At 46.5% G+C, this 20,736-nt stretch overlaps 1 protein-coding gene across 5 annotated transcripts in view; it reads left to right on the top strand.

Moving 5' to 3' along the window:
- LOC137538421 (uncharacterized) overlaps positions 1 to 20,736 on the top strand; it is a 65,625-nt gene that overhangs the window by 28,375 nt on the left and 16,514 nt on the right. For all 5 annotated transcript variants that reach the window (XM_068260595.1, XM_068260598.1, XM_068260597.1 and 2 more), the window contains one exon: positions 5,942 to 6,035. In XM_068260595.1, the coding sequence (XP_068116696.1) occupies positions 5,942 to 6,035 (94 nt within the window). The remainder of the gene's footprint in view (positions 1 to 5,941; positions 6,036 to 20,736) is intronic.

Here is a 20,736-nt window from a genome sequence, read left to right as displayed (position 1 = left end):
CAGTGACAAGGGCTCACTGGTGAGTAGAAGGGTCAGACTAATCGGGTTCAGCAACAGACAGGCAGATACAGTACAGAATCAGAAAGCAGAGACAAGAAGGTATTAGCAGGCAGAGTTGGCAACGAGATCAGATGGGCTAAAGTACAGAATCACTGAGCAGAGGAAAAGTCAAGAACGAGCCAGAGTTATACACAATTAAATCACATTATCAAAGTTAATATTACAGCTATCAAAGTCTGAGTGCTAACACGAGGTATTCGCAACAGCAGACAGCGAGCTACTGACAGCTTGCTGTCTTTATGCTGGCAGGGGACTCCCAGGCACGCCCCTGCCAGCCACACCAATCAGGAGCGAGGAGCGCTCCCCGTGACGTCAGCCGACCCGTAGGTCAGCTGACGCGTCTCCGAGACGCGTAAAGGTCTCGCAGCTGGCCGCGCACATAGCCCTGACGCTATGTGCCGGCGAGAGGCCAGCGCTCTGCGGACCGAGCTGAGCGGCGGGGACGGCAGAGGTCGTATCCCCGCCGCTCGTTACAATTCGCCTGGTCAACCAAAATAGCACAGCAGAATTTAGTGTTCTCTTGTTGCCTCTGCACTTGCCTGCACGGAAACAGAAAATGTGGGCACCGCCATTAGCATGTTTATTAGCAGCAATTGGGCGCCCAAACGCCTAAGAAATATATCATTAACATTACCGTTTATATTATCGTTTATGTAGAAACTACTGTATTTTCCATTTTATTTTCTTGCTATCAGGGTGGACAATGCTAACAAAATGGTAACACAGCCCATCCAATTTAAAAGACTACACAATTTACTGTTTCCATCATATTTCTGACCTACACACACCCATGTATATAATCACACATAATTAAAGCATTTGTGATTGAATGGTATAACTTTTAACTACGAATAGCCTCTAATCTAACTAAGCAATCATTTTTAGCATGATGTTCTGAAAGTAGTTTGTTTAGTCATGCCCCCAAACATTTGTCTGGTAGCCAGAAAACTAATTAGGAGGATAGTGTAATGATCTGCTCAGCTGTCTGCACGGGCAGACAGCTGTTTGTCCATTCTTTAGGTCTGAGTGCTGCAGGTCTCTGGAAAAGAGACCTGTCTTCACTTTGCAAGTTTCAGAGTTGCTCTGCTGGTGAGAAATTTGCATACACTTGTCATGCAAATTGCTTAACTGCCCCCATTTATGGCTTGCAGTATAAATACCTTTTGCTCCCAGAATTCCTTGCTGGTCATGATGGTTTGTTCCTGCTAACTCACCTGGAGTATCAGCCTTGGATATTGTTTGCTAAGATTAGTTTAGAGTAAGTCCTTGGGACTGCACTAGGCATCCCTTCTAGTGTAGTTAGGTTGTACTTATCTGTTTTGCTTTGTACTGTCTATCGCTTGCGATTGTCTTGTCGCCAGCGGCGGTCGACAGGAAATTGTGCTGTCTATTGGGATCGCATTCGCCCTAGCGGTAGTGGTGGTGGTTCCCTCTGTCTGGGAGTGTAGGCCAGAGCTGCGGTTGCTACTTGCTACTCCTTCTGTCTGTGTTGTCTGATACGAACGCTTGCTGTAGGCTCGGTGAGGTAACCGTTTAGCAAGCGTTCGCGTTCTCTATTTCGTGTTTGTGTTACTTTGGTTAGTTAGGGTGGCACGCTTATCACTAGGCGCCTAACGCGCGGTGATCGTGTATTAAACGCGTTCGCTGTTGCGAATGAGTGCGGTGTTCGCGTTTAGCTAGCGTTTGTTATTTTCCTTGACGTTCTCATCGTTGTTATTGCTATGTCTTTCTTGCTACACTTGTGCTCTGTCTAATTCGGTCTTGTGTCACTATTGGCAATCGCCACTCTTGCGATTGCGTTCCCACTTCGTTTCCGTTGTTGTGTGTTCACCGTCGCTGGGTGGCGACTAGATTGGTGGACACACATACATTCTATCTCTGTGCTTATTCAGTCTTGTGTCGCTGTTAGCAATCGCCATCTCTTGCGATTGCTTTCTCACTTGGTTTCCGCTGTTGTGTGTTCACCGTCGCCAGGTGGCGACTAGATTGGTGGACATACATACATTCCATCTCTGTGCTTATTCAGTCTTGTGTCGCTGTTAGCAATCGCCATCTCTTGCGATTGCTTTTCCTCTTGGTCTTCCCTGTTGTGTGTTCACCGTCGCCAGGCGGCGACTAGATTGGTCGACATACATACATTCTGTCTCTGTGCTCACTCTCTTCCACTAGGGCCAATCTTGCCCTGTATTGCTTCCCCTCGTACAATTCCTATCTGGCATCTGTGGCAGTACAGAGGGGTTGTTCCTCTGTTCTCCACAGCTCCATCTGCCGGCAGGAATTCCCCTCTACAGGTGCATTGCACCATAGCTGGGTAGCTGGGTTTTGTCAAATTACACGCTTGCAGAGGATTTCCGCAGTGCCAGCACGCATCCTGTGCGCTGACCACGGAAATAATTCCCCAATCGTTACAGTATGACCAGCTAAACCGAAATTCCCAGTGTAGAGGGAATTTTTCGATTTGTGCGTTTTTGTCGAATGTGCTTCTTGTACCTTTAAGAGGTTTAAAAATCTTGAACCTGAAACAGCAGATGAATTTTTGTCTGAGTGCACTAAATATTTAGCGAACCCTGAATTTCAATGCACCCCAGTGTCCACCTGGGCCCACCAAATGGCCTACATTCTGTTTGAGGGCGAAATGTTAAAGTGGGCTTATGATGTGTTAGATCATACCAGCCTGAGTCAAAGCCCCCTGGAATTCTTGGCCTTTGTAATTCATAATTGGCTGAGAATATCTCAATTACCATACCCCCTTAACGAGTTGTTGTCTGCAGCACAATCAGCTGTTCCCTCTACTCTGTGCAAAATCGCTCAGCCTGCAAAGATTTGCATTAACAGTTCACCTTCATCCAAAAAACAGCCATCATAAGCTGCTAAGTCTAAACGTAAAAAGTCTAGAAAGGCTTCCCAGTTAAAAAATCCCTTGCCCATAGCAATTACTAATAAAGAAATTATTTCTGTAAAGTCTGAAATGTGGAAAACACTTGAATGTGATGAATCCAGAGAGACTTCTCAGTCTCAGGTTTTGTTGCCCCAAGCTAAAGCATATGTGGATCCTATGATAGGCAGAATTATTCAGTATATTAAAGGTGTAAGAAAATCTATGCATGTTCCTGATCCCAACCCGTATGAATGTTGCCTTGATACAGGGTTGTTTGAGCCTCCATTTGCTTCATGGGAGATTGGGGCTTTGATTGAGGAGTTTGACTTTGATTGGAAGGCGTTTTGCGATTTTTACATCGCAAAAAGCGAGGTGATTCTTAATGCTTGTGTTGAGTCTGTGTATGCTTTGATTGGATCTGATGAGTGTGACGAATGTTTTGTGGATCCGCTGATTTGTGTGTGGCAGACGATTTTGGATAAATTGCACACACACCAACCAATTGACTCCAATAAAGTGACACCGTTGTCTGATGATTGTTCTTGCCTTTCTGGGGTAAAGCAAGTGAGTTTAGACACTGTGCATTCTGAAATGAATGGGTGTACTACTGTGGTGGACACCTGTGTGAATTCTGAAAGATTCTCTCCTGCTTGTGTGGAGTTTGAGTCTGTGTGATCTGATACCATTACAGTCACAGAAATTTCTAAGTCTGAGTCCAAGTCTTCTTTTGAAAGTCCAGTACTTGTGACCACCACTCGTGATGGTTCTCTGCCCGGTCCTGGTTTTGGTCTTGTCGTGACGGACTCTGAGGTTGGCAGTTCCTCGACGTGTCCTGAGGTTTCTCTTGTGCTAGTGTACCCCGATGCGCTCTGTGACCCAGAAAGCCCAAGTGTGTCTCGGTTACCAGCATGCTCAAATGCTTCCTTAGTGGAGACATGTTCTGATATTGCCTGCCTGCCTGCATGCCCAGAAGTGGTCCCTGAAAGCCCTGATCTTGATGGTTGTCCTGGTGGTCCTGAATCCGGAATGGTCATAGGTTCCATAGGGGTTCTTGGTAGTTCTCCATGTGAGCCTGGTGAGCATTCTGGCCTCTTGGGATCTCTGCGGAGCTTCAAAGTGTTCTGGGAGATTCTGGGAGAAATTTTTTTTGGTACCCTGGATGGAATCAACAGTGGCTTCTCTGTTGAAAGGGACACTTCAAATAGGTATTGTGGCAGGTTTGGTATTTTTGGATGGTCCCTGGAAGGTGGTGGGTATTGCTCGGAGGGTGTCGATGGGTTCTTCTCTGGCATTCACAGTTCTGATGGGTGTTACGCTGAGACTTGTAGTACTGATGGGCATGTTTCGGTGGCTTCTGCTTCCAACGAGGTCGGTTTCGGGAGGATTGACTCTGGAATTGGGCCTTGTCGGGCTGTCCCGACCTTCATGAGTCTTCAGTTAGAGTTTTTTGGAAATATCAGTTTTGAGGCACGTCTGGAAGCCGTCCCTGGAGGGGGGGGGGGGTTTACTGTAATGATCTGCTCAGCTGTCTGCACAGGCAGACAGCTGTTTGTCCATTCTTTAGGTCTGAGTGCTGCAGGTCTCTGGAGAAGAGACCTGTCTTCACTTTGCAAGTTTCAGAGTTGCTCTGCTGGTGAGAAATTTGCATACACTTGTCATGCAAACTGCTTAGCTGCCCCCATTGATGGCTTGCAGTATAAATACCTTTTGCTCCCAGAATTCCTTGCTGGTCATGATGGTTTGTTCCTGCTAACTCACCTGGAGTATCAGCCTTGGATATTGTTTGCTAAGATTAGTTTAGAGTAAGTCCTTGGGACTGCACTAGACATCTCTTCTAGTGTAGTTAGGTTGTACTTATCTGTTTTGCCTTGTACTGTCTATCGCTTGCGATTGTCTTGTCGCCAGCGGCGGTCGATAGAAAATCGTGCTGTCTATTGGGAACGCATTCGCCCTAGCGGTAGTGGCGGTGGTTCCCTCTGTCTGGGAGTGTAGACCAGAGCTGCGGTTGCTACTGGCTACTCCTTCTGTCTGTCTTGTCTGATACGAACGCTTGCTGTAGGCTCGGTGAGGTAACCGTTTAGCAAGCGTTTGCGTTCTCTATTTCGTGTTTGTGTTACTTTGGTTAGTTAGGGTGGCACGCTTATCACTGGGCGCCTAACGTGCGGTGATCGTGTCTTAAACGCGTTCGCTGTTGCGAATGAGTGCGGTGTTCGCGTTTAGCTAGCGTTTGTTATTTTCCTTGACGTTCTCATCGTTGTTATTGCTATGTCTTTCTTGCTACACTTGTGCTCTGTCTAATTCGGTCTTGTGTCACTATTGGCAATCGCCACTCTTGCGATTGCTTTCCCACTTCGTTTCCGTTGTTGTGTGTTCACCATCGCTGGGTGGCGACTAGATTGGTGGACACACATACATTCTATCTCTGTGCTTATTCAGTCTTGTGTCGCTGTTAGCAATCGCCATCTCTTGCGATTGCTTTTCCTCTTGGTCTTCCCTGTTGTGTGTTCACCGTCGCCAGGCGGCGACTAGATTGGTCGACATACATACATTCTGTCTCTGTGCTCACTCTCTTCCACTAGGGCCAATCTTGCCCTGTATTGCTTCCCCTCGTACAATTCCTATCTGGCATCTGTGGCAGTACAGAGGGGTTGTTCCTCTGTTCTCCACAGCTCCATCTGCCGGCAGGAATTCCCCTCTACAGGTGCATTGCACCATAGCTGGGTTTTTTCAAATCACACACTTGTGGAGGATTTCCGCAGTGTCAGCGCGCATCCTGTGCACTGACCACGGAAATAATTCCCCAATCGTTACAGATAGGCTGATTCTTTCATTTTTTTTGATGGTCAAAGAAGAAGACACTCTGGTTCCTCTGATGACCAAATAAATTGTCCTTCATTCACACATGAATTATTTTATAGTAATTTTCATTTTGGCTAAAATACATGTCTCATTTGCATATGCATAAAGAAACATGCAATCACATCATCAGTTTCTATGCTGCAGGACAAATCGACTCCACAACAGACTCAACCAAGTATAATGAGTGGAATCTCATCAATGACTGAAGTTTTCGATGATAAATACAACAATAATTTAGGTATGTTAAACTACAACTTTTTCCATTTTACAAGCATTTAAGGTAAAGTATTTATGATTTATACACAATTAAAGGGACACTTAGGCCAGGAATAAAAAATCAGTTTTACTTGCCTGGGGCTTCCACCAGCCCCCCTGCAGCCGTCCCGTGCCCTTGCAGTCACTCACAGAGCCTCTGGTCCACTGCCGCCAGCTAGTTTCATTTTCGCTGACAGGCCCCGACAGGGAGTTGGTGGGCTTTCTGCGCCTGCGCATGCCTGGCCACACATATCCTTCTTTATAATCCTGTCCTCAATAGCTTCCTGCACAGGCGCAGGACACTATTGCGGACGGGAGCTCGAATGAAAATAAACGTGGCCAGGCCTATCGGGCCTGTCAGCGAAAACGAAACTAGCTGGCGGTGGTGGACTGGAGGATCCGTAAGTGACTGCGAGTGCACGGGATGACTGGAGGGGGCTGGTAGAAGCCCCAGGAAAGTAAAACTGATTTTTATTCCTGGCTTAAGTGTCTTTTAAGGAGTTTTCCCTAACAAAATATACACATCAAGGGGTATTTGAGGTCCTGTACAACTGGGAGTATTTTGCTAAGGCAGTCATTGATAAAGGAGTACATGCTATAACAATGTTGAGAAACACTGGTCTAGACAATCTGTCTTTGATTTACTAATGAATAAATACAAATCACTTTCCTACAGACCAACACAATTAGCCATTAACCCAGAATGAGCCCACTTATGCTAGGTACACATGATGCGTTTTTTTGGGTCGATTTTCCGACCGATCGATTCTCCGCTTGATTTTCCGCTCAATTCTCTTATCTTTTCAATTTCCATTCACTTCTATGAGAAATCGACCAGAAAAACGATCAGAAATAATGTTGGACATGTCAGAATTTATCTATTGATCCATCTATCTGCCGGAAAAACTTATGGCGTGTCCCTAGAATCAGACCTACTTACTCTGACAAATGTAACTTATTAACAGCCAAGTAACAACTATAAGCCACAATCCTAAGGACTCTTTCACATGGACAGGTGAACTTTGCACTCAATGTGCAGTTCAGCCTCCAATCTGGAAAACACTGAGCATGTCATAGTTGCAATTTAATGCAGCCAAATGACAGCATTTGTAATCTCACGCATGTCAGTATTTGACACTCGATGTCGAGTTACACAGCAGGAAAAACACGCCTCATGCCCCATGAGTGTGATCGCGCTCGCGTGTATCTCCATGAAACAGACACTTCCCTACAGCCCGCACTGAGCACTTCCCAGTGCCCAGTGAGTGCCCTGATACACTGCCTGAAGTTGCCATGTGAAACAGGCCTTAAAGAGAAACCATGAAAAATATTTGAAATTCATTCCAATCAGTAGCTGATACCCCCTTTTACATGTGAAATCTATTCCTTTTCACAAATGGATTATCAGGGGGCTCTGTATGGCTGATATTCTGATGAAATTCCTCCCACAGGAAACTGAGAACCATGGTCCTGGCAGTTTTCTGTCTGTGAACTTTTGTTGCATTGTGGGAAATAACTGTTTACTGTTTATAGTGTGCAAGGCAAACACCGGAGAATCAAGATTCTGGATAATCTATGCAGGGTGTAACGATTGTGGAATTCCCTCCGTGATCAGCGCACAAGACGTGCGCTGACACTGCGGAAATCCTCCACAAGCGTGTAATTTGAGGCACCCAGCAAAAGGTGCAATGCACCTGTAGAGGGAAATTCCTGTCGACAGGTGGAGCTGTGGAGTGCAGAGGAACAGCTCCTCTGCCCTGCCACAGACGCCAGACAGGAATTGTAAGAAGGGAAGAAACACAGGGCAAGATAGCCCCGAAGGAGAGAGAGCAAAGCGACAGAGGGTATGTGTGTGCACCAATCTAGTCGCCAACCCGCGACAGTGCATACACAACCATGAAGAACAGGAGAGAAGGCAATCGCCAGAGATGGCTATTGCTAACAGTGACACAAGACTGAATAAGCACAGATGAGGAATGTATGTATGTCCACCAATCTAGCCGCCACCCTGCGACGGCAGACATACAACAAAGGAAACCAAGTGAGAACGCAATCGCAAGAGAAGCGATTGTGAAAGAGAATGAGCACAGGGACAGATTGTATGTGTGTGCACCAAACTAGTCGCCAACCCGCGACGGTGCACACACAACAGCAGATATGAAGTAGGAATGCAATCGCGAGAGAGGCGATTGCCAGAGGTGACACAAGGCTACAGCAAGGCAGAGCACGAGAGTAGCAAAGGCACAGCAAATCATACAATGAGAAGATAAGGAAAATAACAAACGCTAGCTAAACGCGAACACCGCACTCATTCGCAACAGTGCACGCGTTTATGCGTGGTCTCCGCATGATAAGCACAACAGAGAAAAGCACGCCTAATTAACCACGGACAGACAAACATGAAAAAGAGGACGCGAGCGCTTGCTTAACGGTTACCTCACCGAGCCTCCAGCAAGCGTTCGTAGCAGACAAGACAGATACACGGAAACAGGAATAAGCGAGATATAGGATCCACAGCACTAGCGCAAGAGGCTAGTGCGATCCAGGATGACAGGACAGAAGGATCCACAGCACTAGCGCAAGAGGCTAGTGCAATCCAGGAAGACAGATCAGAAGGGGCTACCAGTAACAACCGCTGTTCCGGTTAGCACCCAGACACACAGAACTATTTCCTGTCGACCACCGCTGGGACAGGACAATCGCAACAGACAAACAAAACAGATATGCAATCCTAACTGCACTAGGGAAACTGCCTAGTGCAGTTCCAGGAATTACTCTAAGCTAATCTTCAACAATGAGCAAGGCTGACACTCCACCGAGTGTTTCACAGGACTATCCCTTATGACCAGCCAAGGACTCTGGGAAACATAGCTCTTTATACTGCCAGTCATCAAAGGAGGCAGGTAAGGGATTTGCATAACGAGTGTATGCAAATTCCTCAGCAGCAGAACAGACCAGAAACTTGTAATGGAACAACAGGTCTCTCTTGCAGAGACCTTCAGCCCACAGACTAGAGGAATGGTCAAACAGCTGTCTGCCAGCGCATCCAGCTGAGCGGATCATTACAGTACCCCCCCTCTAGGGTCGGATTCCAGACGAGCCTCTAAACTGATATTAACAAAAGACTCTAACTGAAGACTAATGAAAGTCGGGGCAGCCCGACAAGGCCCAATTCCAGAGTCAGTCCAGCCAAAACCGACCTCATCGGAAGCAAATGCCACCGAAACATGCCCATCAGTACTACCAGTCTCAGTATAACACCCATCAGGACTGTGAACGCCAGAGAAGAAGCCATCGACACCCTCCAGACAATACCCACCACCTTCCAGGGAGCGTCCGAAAATACCAAACCTGCCACAATACCTGTTCGAAGTGTCCCTTACAACACAAAAGCCACTGTTGATCTTATCCAGGGTACCAAGCAAAATTTCTCCCGGAATCTCCCAGAACCTTTTGAAGATCCACAGAGATCCCAAGAGGGCAGAACAATCACCAGGCTCACATGGAGAATTATCAAGCCCTCCTATGGAACCAATGACTATTCTGGATTCAGAATTACGAGGACACCCATCAAGATCAGGACTTTCAGGGACCACTTCTGGGCATGCAAGCAGGCAGGCCATATCAGAGCATGTCTCCACCGAGGAAGCATCTGAGCATGCTGGCAACCAAGGCACATTTGGGCTTTCTGGGTCACACCAGCACAGGAGAAACCTCAGAACATGTCGGGGAACTGCCAACCTCAGAGTCCGACACGACAAGACCAAAACCAGTACCGGGCAGAAAATCATCATGAATGGAGGTCACAGGTACTGGTCTTTCAAAAGAAGACTCGGACTTAAATTCAGAATTTTCTGTGACTGTAATATCATCATTGACTACATATGAGTGAAGCTCCACCAGAGCTGCAAAAGTAGTCAGCACAACAGCAATGCCTACTGAAGTGGGCAACACCTCAGAAGGACTTGGGGGGCAGGAGACATCTCCTACAAGTTCTGCACCCTTTGGGAGGAACTCGGAGGTCTCCAGGACATCAGACAAGACCTCAGGAACATCATTTTCCAAGTTTTCTAAGAAGAATTCTGAACTATCCATGTTACAGGGCAAAACTGGAACTTTATTTTGTGGACAGGGCAGATGTCCCAGGGAAGGTTCCACCATAAACTGAGACTGAATTTCATCATCATGAGCGGAATGTACAAGAATATTTACTGGAACACACACTGACTCCCTAACTTTAATCTCACTGCACCCAGAATTCTGCGTAGCAGTCAAACTAGCTTGCAACTCCAGAACTGCAGAAAAACAGGTGAGTATAGTAGCAATACCTAGACGAGCCTCTAGGGACACTGCAGGAGACTCTAAACAAGGCCATATTAACTCATCCAGAGTACAGGGTGCAGAATCAGCATTTTCCTCAGAACAAGAAAGGGACTCACAAATGTCAGTGCGAGTGGAGATCATGTTTTCATTCATGGTACAGGGCAGATTCAGAGAAAGCTTCTCTGGGCAAAGCAAAGAGGCTTCAGCATCAGATTCGCAAAACTGAAGCGCTATCTCACTCTTAGATTCGGCTAACCATGTCAAATCCGAGGAGTCAGAACGCAAAACTTGCGAATCAAAAATCGCTTTAGGTTGTGAAACTGACGCTTCCATAGCACAAACCTCCGCGATCTGCGGGGCAGACTGTAAGGCGTTCAGGACAGAAACACTGGAGCAACTGTCACCAGGCAACGGGCTCTTACAGGTGTGAACAGGGTGAGACAAAGACGCATTTGCAGTAGAAATAGCGACAACATCAGGAAAAATTTTATTAGACATATTAATTTTACTTTTGATGCTGCATAATTTAGGAATTTTCCCCATAGCAGGATCACAGATGGAAGATCTTAAAGATCTGTCTCTAAATGACAAGGGGTCCCACACATCCTTGAGAAAACTGGCACATTCATGCTGATCACAATCTGCAGGAACATCAGAGAAACAGGCATCAGATCGCACAGATTCAAACTGCACGCAGTCAGGAGAGAATACTCCAGGATCGCACAGGAATCAACCACAGTGGCACACTCACTCATTTTAGATCGCACAATGTCACGACTCACATGCTTTACCCCAGAAAGGCAGGAACAATCATCCGACAACGATGTCTCTTTATTGGAATCAATTGATTGGTGTGTGTGCAACTCATCCAAAATCGTCTGCCATACATAAATCACCAAATCCACATCACCCTCGTCACATTCATCGGAATCAATCAAAAGGTACATAGAATCGAGACAACCATTCAAGACATCTTCGCTTTTTGCGATGTAAAAATCGCAAAAGGCTTTCCAATCAAAATCAAATTCCTCCATCAAGGCCCCAATGTCCCATGAGGCAAATGGAGGTTCAAACAGGCCAGTATCCAGATAATCTCCATATGGGTGGAGTTCAGGAACAAGAACAGACTTTTTAACTGCTTTAATATAGTGTGCGATCCTACCTATAATAGGATCCACATAAGCTTTGGATTGGGGCAAAAAACCCGGAGACTGAGCAACATCATTATCATACTGAATGGTTTTGCACATTTCAGACTTGACAGAAATAACCTCTTTATTTGTGGTTGCTAGGGGCAACGAATCTTTTAGCTGACAAGCCAAATCAGCAGATTGGCCTGCAAGCACCAACTCATTAACATATGGTAATGACACAGAAATGTTGCATAACCTAATCTGATCAGCATCATGCACAGCAGGAAAAAACTCATAGAAATAACCTGGCAGGGGAATTCCAAGCTTACAAGAAAATACATGACTCAGAAATCTGCGAGGGTTATGTCTCAGATTCACGTGTCTGGCATACTCATCCGCCCACACAAACAGATCCCCTTGGAAAAGATTGTAAGCAATCTGACCACTCCAAGTGGAAATATTGGTGGCCTGAAATTCAGGATTTGCCAAGAATCTGGAACATTCTGATATAAACTCATCTCTGGTTTCAGAGTCCAGTATCTTAAACCTCTTAAAGACACAGGACCCATATTTGACCAAATCGTACAAATCGGAAATTCCCTCTACACTGGGAATTTCGGTTTGGCTGGTCATACTGTAACGATTGTGGAATTCCCTCCGTGATCAGCGCACAAGACGTGCACTGACACTGCGGAAATTCTCCACAAGTGTGTAATTTGAGGGAACCAAGCAAAAGGTGCAATGCACCTGTAGAGGGAAATTCCTGTCGACAGGTGGAGCTGTGGAGTGCAGAGGAACAGCTCCTCTGCTCTGCCACAGACGCCAGACAGGAATTGTACGAAGGGAAGAAACGCAGGGCAAGATAGCCCTGAAGGAGAGAGAGCAAAGCGACAGAGGGTATGTGTGTGCACCAATCTAGTCGCCAACCCGCGACAGTGCATACACAACCATGAAGAACAGGAGAGAAGGCAATCGCCAGAGATGGCGATTGCTAACAGCGACACAAGACTGAATAAGCACAGATGAGGAATGTATGTATGTCCACCAATCTAGCCGCCACCCTGCGACGGCAGACATACAACAAAGGAAACCAAGTGAGAACGCAATCGCAAGAGAAGCGATTGCGAAAGAGAATGAGCACAGGGACAGATTGTATGTGTGTGCACCAAACTAGTCGCCAACCCGCGACGGTGCACACACAACAGCAGATATGAAGTAGGAACGCAATCGCGAGAGAGGCGATTGCCAGAGGTGACACAAGGCTACAGCAAGGCAGAGCACGAGAGTAGCAAAGGCACAGCAAATCATACAATGAGAAGATAACGAAAATAACAAACGCTAGCTAAACGCGAACACCGCACTCATTCGCAACAGTGCACGCGTTTATGCGTGGTCTCCGTGTGATAAGCACAACAGAGACAAGCACGCCTAACTAACCACGGACAGACAAACATGAAACAGAGGATGCGAGCGCTTGCTTAACGGTTACCTCACCGAGCCTCCAGCAAGCGTTCGTAGCAGACAAGACAAATACACGAAAACAGGAATAAGCGAGATATAGGATCCACAGCACTAGCGCAAGAGGCTAGTGCGATCCAGGATGACAGGACAGAAGGATCCACAGCACTAGCGCAAGAGGCTAGTGCGATCCAGGAAGACAGATCAGAAGGGGCTACCAGTAACAACCGCTGTTCCGGTTAGCACCCAGACACACAGAACTATTTCCTGTCGACCATCACTGGGACAGGACAATCACAACAGACAAACAAAACAGATATGCAATCCTAACTGCACTAGGGAAACTGCCTAGTGCAGTTACAGGATTTACTCTAAGCTAATCTTTAACAATGAGCAAGGCTGACACTCCACCGAGTGTTTCACAGGACTATCCCTTATGACCAGCCAAGGACTCTGGGAAACATAGCTCTTTATACTGCCAGTCATCAAAGGAGGCAGGTAAGGGATTTGCATAACGAGTGTATGCAAATTCCTCAGCAGCAGAACAGACCAGAAACTTGTAATGGAAAAACAGGTCTCTCTTACAGAGACCTGCAGCCCACAGACTAGAGGAATGGTCAAACAGCTGTCTGCCAGCGCATCCAGCTGAGCGGATCATTACACAGGCGTTTCAAACTCAATTTACCTGGGGGCCGCATGAGGCAAAGTCAGGATGAGGCTGGGCCGCATAAGGGATTTCACAAAAAAAGTCCTCAAATGTCATAATTAACAGTTTTAATTATTTCTTCTGAACATGTAGTGTCCGAACTATTTTGCCTATTTTACCTTATAGTTCACTTCAGTGCTCCCATTACAAGTAATCCGCCGTTTCCCCACCGCAAAACGAGGGCTGCAGAGCCCCCAAATTCCCCGGGGGGCAATCCGCCGGCATTTCCTGGTAGTCAATTGCGGCGGATTGCCGCCTCTGCCCACCCCTCTCACTCTTCCTCCACAGAGAGGGGCGGGGAGAGGCGTCGATCCGTGCGGCGATTGATGTCAGGAGGGGCAGAGCTACAGCTGGAAGCTCTGCCCCTCAGCACAGTCGTGGATCTTTGCCCGGGGGATTTGGGGGCTCTGCAGCTCTCATTTAGTGGCGAGGATGCGGCGGATTACTTGGGAGCACTGAAGAGAAATATAAGGTAAAATAGGCAAAAATAGTTCGCTTCAGTGTCTCTTTTGCCGGCGCGGACCACAAAATATTGTACCGAGGGCCACAAATGGCCCGCGGGCCGCAAGTTTGAGACCCCTGATCTAGAGGCTTCCCGCAACTCCTTTGAGCTTGCTGTTCCAGCACTGGGACCCCCTGAACGTTCTTGACAAAGGGTTGTTAAAGAGGTTTGTACGGCCGTGCTTCCATCCATCCATGGCCACCATGCGCAGGTGCACCACGGCTTTTTCCACCATGCATGAGCGGCTCGTTGCTGCTGCACAGGTGTGGGTGATCCTTGCGTCTGTGCTTGTTCATGGATGGGAGTGTCTCTGCAAACCTTCTGAGGGTCCCCCGGCAGTGGTGATGGTCTGGAGGAAGATGTGGGAAGCCTCTGGAGGATCCAGGGCTCCCTCTACTGAGGTAAGTATCTGATTTTTCCCTCCCTTAAAATTTACACAGGTTTGCTTTAAAAAGGATACTCCATCCAAGATCTTGTGAAATCTGAGCAACACTACCAGCAGCAAATGGAGATATTTCCTACAAAGAGACATATGTGTAAAGACTTGGCTAAAGCTGCTGCATAATCAGACTCTGTCTTTGCTGTGACTAGAACACTGGATATTCTCCCCACAGAATCTTCCAAAGCTGATCTGGGCAATGCTCTCCAATAGTGATGTTGGCGAACACTTCGCCAGTGAATAGCTATGGGCAGCCTTTCCCCAGTACCACTTTCGAGTCGCAATGACCCGCAGTAGTACGCATGCCCTGGGCACTTGTGACCGGGCACGCTTTGTGACGTCACGCTCATACGCAAAGCAGGCGCGCAATCAGGGACACGCATCGCCGGGCCAGGGCTTACATACTAATGAATGCATCCGGCCCAGGGCATGCGTACTACTGTGGGTCATTGCGACCCGGAAGTAGTACAGGGGCAAGGCTGCCCATAGCTCCATAAGACAAACATCCACAATACTATAAGCAGATAATGTAAAAATCTAGCTTTTAACCAAATATTAGCTTTTTAACAATAGAAAACAAGAACCCCAAATAACCACTGACTGATGTTTGGATCAAACATTACTCACTGCCCTCTTAAGATCTGTGTAATAAAATACATGTATTTACAGAATATTTTCCACAAACCACAACAGCAACCACAACTGGGAACAATTCTAACCAAATAACACATTTATTCACATCTGCATTAACCCATACCCCACACCACCTTTCAGAATACCATCTCATATCCAGTGCTCCGAACCCCACAAAACCTGCAGTGTTAAGAGTTTTAAATCCTCTGCTTACTCAACAGCCAAAAAACCTACCATTATAAATACATAAAAACTACCGTATGCCAGACTAATAAATCACCTCCCTAAAACTTATGGTAAATGTGCAAAGACTTTTTTTTAGACCTTAAATGCAGAATGCAATGCATCTAAAACACCCTGTCCGACGGCACTGTATGAGAATCTAAGGCTGCCCCAATGTTTTGGGGGTATAAAGACATTGTTCTGCTGCGGGAATGAAGCGTTTCCGCTATGATCTTATTGCTGAAGATAAATGGCCAGTAAAAAGAGTTATTTTTATGGCTTCAGACTCTCTTTAAGGAATCTTAAAGAGAATCTGTACTCTGAAATTCTTACAATAAAAAGCATACCATTCTATTCATTATGTGCTCCTGGTCCCCTCTGTGCTGTTTCTGCCATTCTCTGCTGCAAACCTGGCTTGTAATTGCCAGTTTTAGGCAGTGTTTACAAACAAACTAACCAGCTTCTAATAGGCTCAGCTAAGCAGAGTGTGTTAGTCACACAGAGCCTGCAGGGGGTGTGTACAGCTTCTAGCTAATCACAAGCAGCCCTGCACATTCCAGTCTGACTGCCTCAGCCTGACTGTGCCGACTATAGAGAGAAGATTAGATCATATAACAGAGATAACACAGCTACTGTGCAATTAGGAAAAGCTGCAGTAAGCCAGACCACATTAGAAAAGGCATAGGAACTTATAGCATAGAAGAAATAAAGATAAACAATTTGTTACAGAGTCTCTTTAATGACATGTATTTATCCTTGTAAAAAATGTATGTATCCCCTTTTGATGTTGCATGTATATAGCTGTCTATTCCACCAGTTTGTAAGAAAACAGGATTGAAGCCCGATGAAGGCTATACAGCCGAAAGCTTGCTTACTCTTATTTTCTTTTAAGTTAGCCAATAAATGGTATCATCCTGATTCAAAACTTCTTGCTTTTAAATGTGCTTAAAGGGCATCTTAAGCAAAAAATAAAATTCAGTTTTCCCAGACCTAATGTCACCTCTATTATTATTTCAAACAACAAAAGGGTGTAACCTGCCAAATAATTTAGGTCACAGGAGTAAGGATTCAGTAACCAAGTTAATTGAACTTCCATTCACTGCAACTCTTCATATAATTTACAGTATCATATCAATATAGTAAACTCTGATATAGTAGAACTTTAGGTCTAGTAAACTAAATGTCCAGATCTCAGCCAAGCACCATTGTAAGTATATGGGGTTAATGCCTGATTTAGTAAACATGGATATAATAGAACTTTGGTTATGGCGAACCTATTTTTTGGCCCCTGCAGTATTCTGTACCAGGCTATAGCAGAATGTGAGTGGGAGCATGCGTCATAGTTAATCGGAGACCCATGAGCTTTGGTCAGTGGGATGGGCTGGCAGCCACTTGTAGCCTGCATGCTCCTTTGGGCACCAGCCAGTGGCAGTGCATGAGCTAAAGACTACAAGCTGCATCAACTGGTGAGACTTATGCTTCCTTCGTAAGCTGCTGCTTGATTACTGAGGGAATTGCCTATCATCTGTGACCCTCTTGTGCTTGGCTGCAATGCTACAGTATCATCCAGGCTGCACAGAAATGTGGACTGAGGAGCACATTATGAGTACTGTATTTGTATTAATTGGTGAGACCTATGCTTCCTGTGTAAGCTGCTACTTGATTACTGAGGGAATTGCATGTCATCTGTGTCTTGCTTGTGCATGGCTGCATCGCTACAGTATCATTCAGGCTACACAGAAATGTGGATAGAGGAGCACACTATCAGTACTGTAGTTGCATTAACTGGTGAGACCTATGCTTCCTCTTGTGTGATTATTGCATTAAAATCCCTGCATATTATTGAGCACTCTGCATGTTGATCTAGCTTAGATGTCTGTGCTTGCTTGCTGAAGCATTAAAAAAAATGCCTCCCAGTTATTGACTGAATTAGGATACAGTACTATGGTATAGCTTAAGTGGTCAGTGCGCTCCTCTGGAATGACCTCCTATTCAGCAATCAGGTGGATCGCTATGCACTATGGGGGGTATCAATACTGGTACACATCCACCACCACACCTGTTAACAGTGTGTAACCATGATTCCAGTGCTGTCACACTACAATACCCAGGTGAAAAACACGCTCACCGGATAGGAAGGCTGACCATTCAGGGACCAGCAATGAGCGCTCAGTGACAGTCCTCAGCGATCTGTAACTTGCAATCCAGTACCCAAGTATGTCTTAAAAAACGAACACAAGGCCTGCATAGCGTAATACTGCTTTAATTCAGATAAAAAAATATATATAGTAGTGCACTCACATTTCCTTAAAAATCATGCGCATATAAGTAAAAGGTTGGACGTCCTCTCCACAGCAACTAGTACATCTCCCAACAGCGTCTAGTGCGCCTTAGGCTCCGCCCAACCGGTTTCATCATAAATTACTCATCAGGGGCATGGCCTAGACGTTACTGAAGTACGCTTAAGACGCTTGACAATGCAAATTAGTTCCAGGTTACGCGTCATGTCACGTGGCGCGTAGTATGCGGCTAAATGTCTGCAATGGCCGTTACATTATACAAATTACTTCCTAGTTATGCGTTCCATAACATGACGCGTATCATGCGGCTGAATGTGCGCATTGCCCTATCCTTTACGTGCTGCGTAATACGCAGCTTAGTGTCCCCATAGACCATGTGTATTCAACATCAAAAACAGTTAGCATCTGCATAGAGTTGCATGTGGCCGGACAGTATAAAGCCACATTTCAAATAGCGAAGCATATCCCTAGATCTAATATGCATATACGAGTATCTTGACAGCATCTCTACAAATAAAAAACCTTCTATAACATATACCAGCAACGACCATATTAGCAATAACACTGTTAATACAAAATATCCCATAGATACCTATATCCAAGTTAAAAGCCGGGGTTTTAGTTCACTTGGGTACTTCTGCGCAGTATAGGTGACTAAGCATAAGAATGCATTCTTCTGTGAACTAAGACCCCGGCTTTTAACTTAGCTGTAGGGATAACAGTGGTGCCTGGATGAGTGAATCTGTGAATTCATTTGTTTGAACATTTGCATGCGAGTGTGCGAAGGGTTAAACGATTTTTGCTATCTTTCTGGCCACACCCCCTTCAGCACCTCCCTAACGTATTTAATGTCCTAACTAGAGGCAATGTGCCTGGATATATGTATTTTCTTTTTTTTTTTTTTTTTGTCTACCTGGTTTAAACATGAAGGGAAACTCTCTTGTGGTTGCCACACAAAATTCTCTTTAAAGCGCAATTACAACCGAAAAGCAGAGTGGATAAGCATCACCGTAGCCGCAGGGACTTTTGTTGTTTGCAACCACCCTTCAAAAATGCACACCAGAACTTGAACTCCTCCTTATCAACTGCAGGCCAACCTACTCACCCAGGGAGTTCTCTTCCTACGTCCTCGTGGGTGTGTATATCCCTCCTGATGCAGAGGTAAATGGTGCCCTGCGTGATCTCAGTGACACCATCACGCAATGGGAGACGGCCCTCCCGGACTCGCTGTTCATTATCTTGGGGGATTTCAACAAGGCCAACCTCCGAAATGAACTGCCCCGCTTCCATCAGCACATCACCTGCCCCACCAGGAGTGCCAACACCCTCGACCATTGCTACACGGCCCTGAAAGATGCATACAAAGCGACACCGTGGGCAGCAATAGGCTCATCTGACCACTGCATCATCCACCTGATACCTACTTACAAGAGGCGCCTGGAAACCTCAAAACCTGTCACCAAATCCTTCAAAGTGTGGTCAAGTGAGGCCAAACTAAAACTTCAGGCCTGCTTTGACTGCACAGACTGGAAGGCTCTGGAATCGCCTAACCTGGACGAGTGGGCAGACAACGTATCCTCGTACATTAGCTTCTGCGAGAACTCCTGTATCCCAACAAAATCCTACAAACTATATCCAAACGATAAACCGTGGTTCTCTAATAGCCTACGACAACTGAGACGCAACAAAGAAGCTGCACACAAGTCCGGCAACCAGGAGGATTACAAGAGGGCAAGAAATGACCTAAACAGAGAACTGTGGTCCGCAAAGAGGTGCTACACGGAAAAGCTGGAACAGAAGCTCTCCTCAAACGACTCACGAGCTGTGTGGAAAGGGCTTAAGGCTGCCACCAACTACAAGCCTCCCCCTCAGCATGCTACACCCAGCACCGAGCTTGCCGAGAGTCTCAGTGACTTCTACTGTAGATTCGAGAACCAGCCAACACCTGCAGGACTCCTACAGCCGGTTGCACAACCTTCCGACGTTGACGCCCTGGGCCCAAACTCACCCCCACCGTCAGTGAGGGAGGCGGATGTACTGAAACACTTGCTTAGGCTGAATGCTAGGAAAGCTTCTGGTCCGGACGGAGTGTCACCAGCCTGCCTGAAAACTTGAGCTCATCAGCTCGCTCCCACCCTCTCTTCCATCTTCACAAGGTCCCTCCAGGGTGGCAAAGTACCCGCGTGCTTCAAGAGGTCCGCCATTATCCCTGTCCCCAAAAAGCAGGGAATCCTCGACCTCAACAACTTCAGGCCCGTGGCACTTACATCCGTGATCATGAAAGCTTTGGAAAGCATGGTGCTCCCTCTCCTTAAGCACTTCACAGAGGGCTTGATAGACCCGCATCAGTTCGCGTACAGAGCAAACAGGTCCACTGACGACGCCATCAACATCTGCTTGGAGCTCTATGATCACCTAGATAGACCAGACTCCTACACCAGGATCCTCTTACTGGACTTCAGCTCAGAATTCAACACCATCAGCCCCAAAATATTGCAAGACAATCTCGCTGCGCTAGGAGTCCACCCCACCCTACGCCTGTGGATCACGGACTTCCTCACCAACAGGTCCCAGGTCGTTAGGCTAGGCACTATCTCCTCACAACCTAGGATCACCAACACAGGAGCCCCACAAGGCTGCGTCCTGTCGTCCGTTTCTATTCTCTCTGTATACGAACAACTGCAAATCCACGTCAGACTCTGTAAAAGTAATCAAATTTGCTGATGACACGACTATTGTCAGTCTCATCACCAAAAATGATGAGAAGGAGTACCGCCACCAGGTCGAAAGTGTCTGTCACTGGTGCAGAGAGAACGGATTGGTCCTAAACACAGCAAAAACTGTGGAGATGATAGTTGACTTCAGGAGGCACGCCTCCACCCCACCCCCAATCCGCATCGATGGCAAGGAAGTAGAAAGAGTCCCCAGTTTCCGCCTTCTGGCACAACCATCTCCAATGACCTGAGGT

Source organism: Hyperolius riggenbachi, chromosome 11, assembly GCF_040937935.1.
Source record: "Hyperolius riggenbachi isolate aHypRig1 chromosome 11, aHypRig1.pri, whole genome shotgun sequence".
NCBI classification, from domain to species: Eukaryota; Metazoa; Chordata; class Amphibia; order Anura; family Hyperoliidae; genus Hyperolius; species Hyperolius riggenbachi.
Note: the sequence above shows the minus strand (reverse complement) of the source record. Positions and strands in the feature narration are given on the sequence as shown.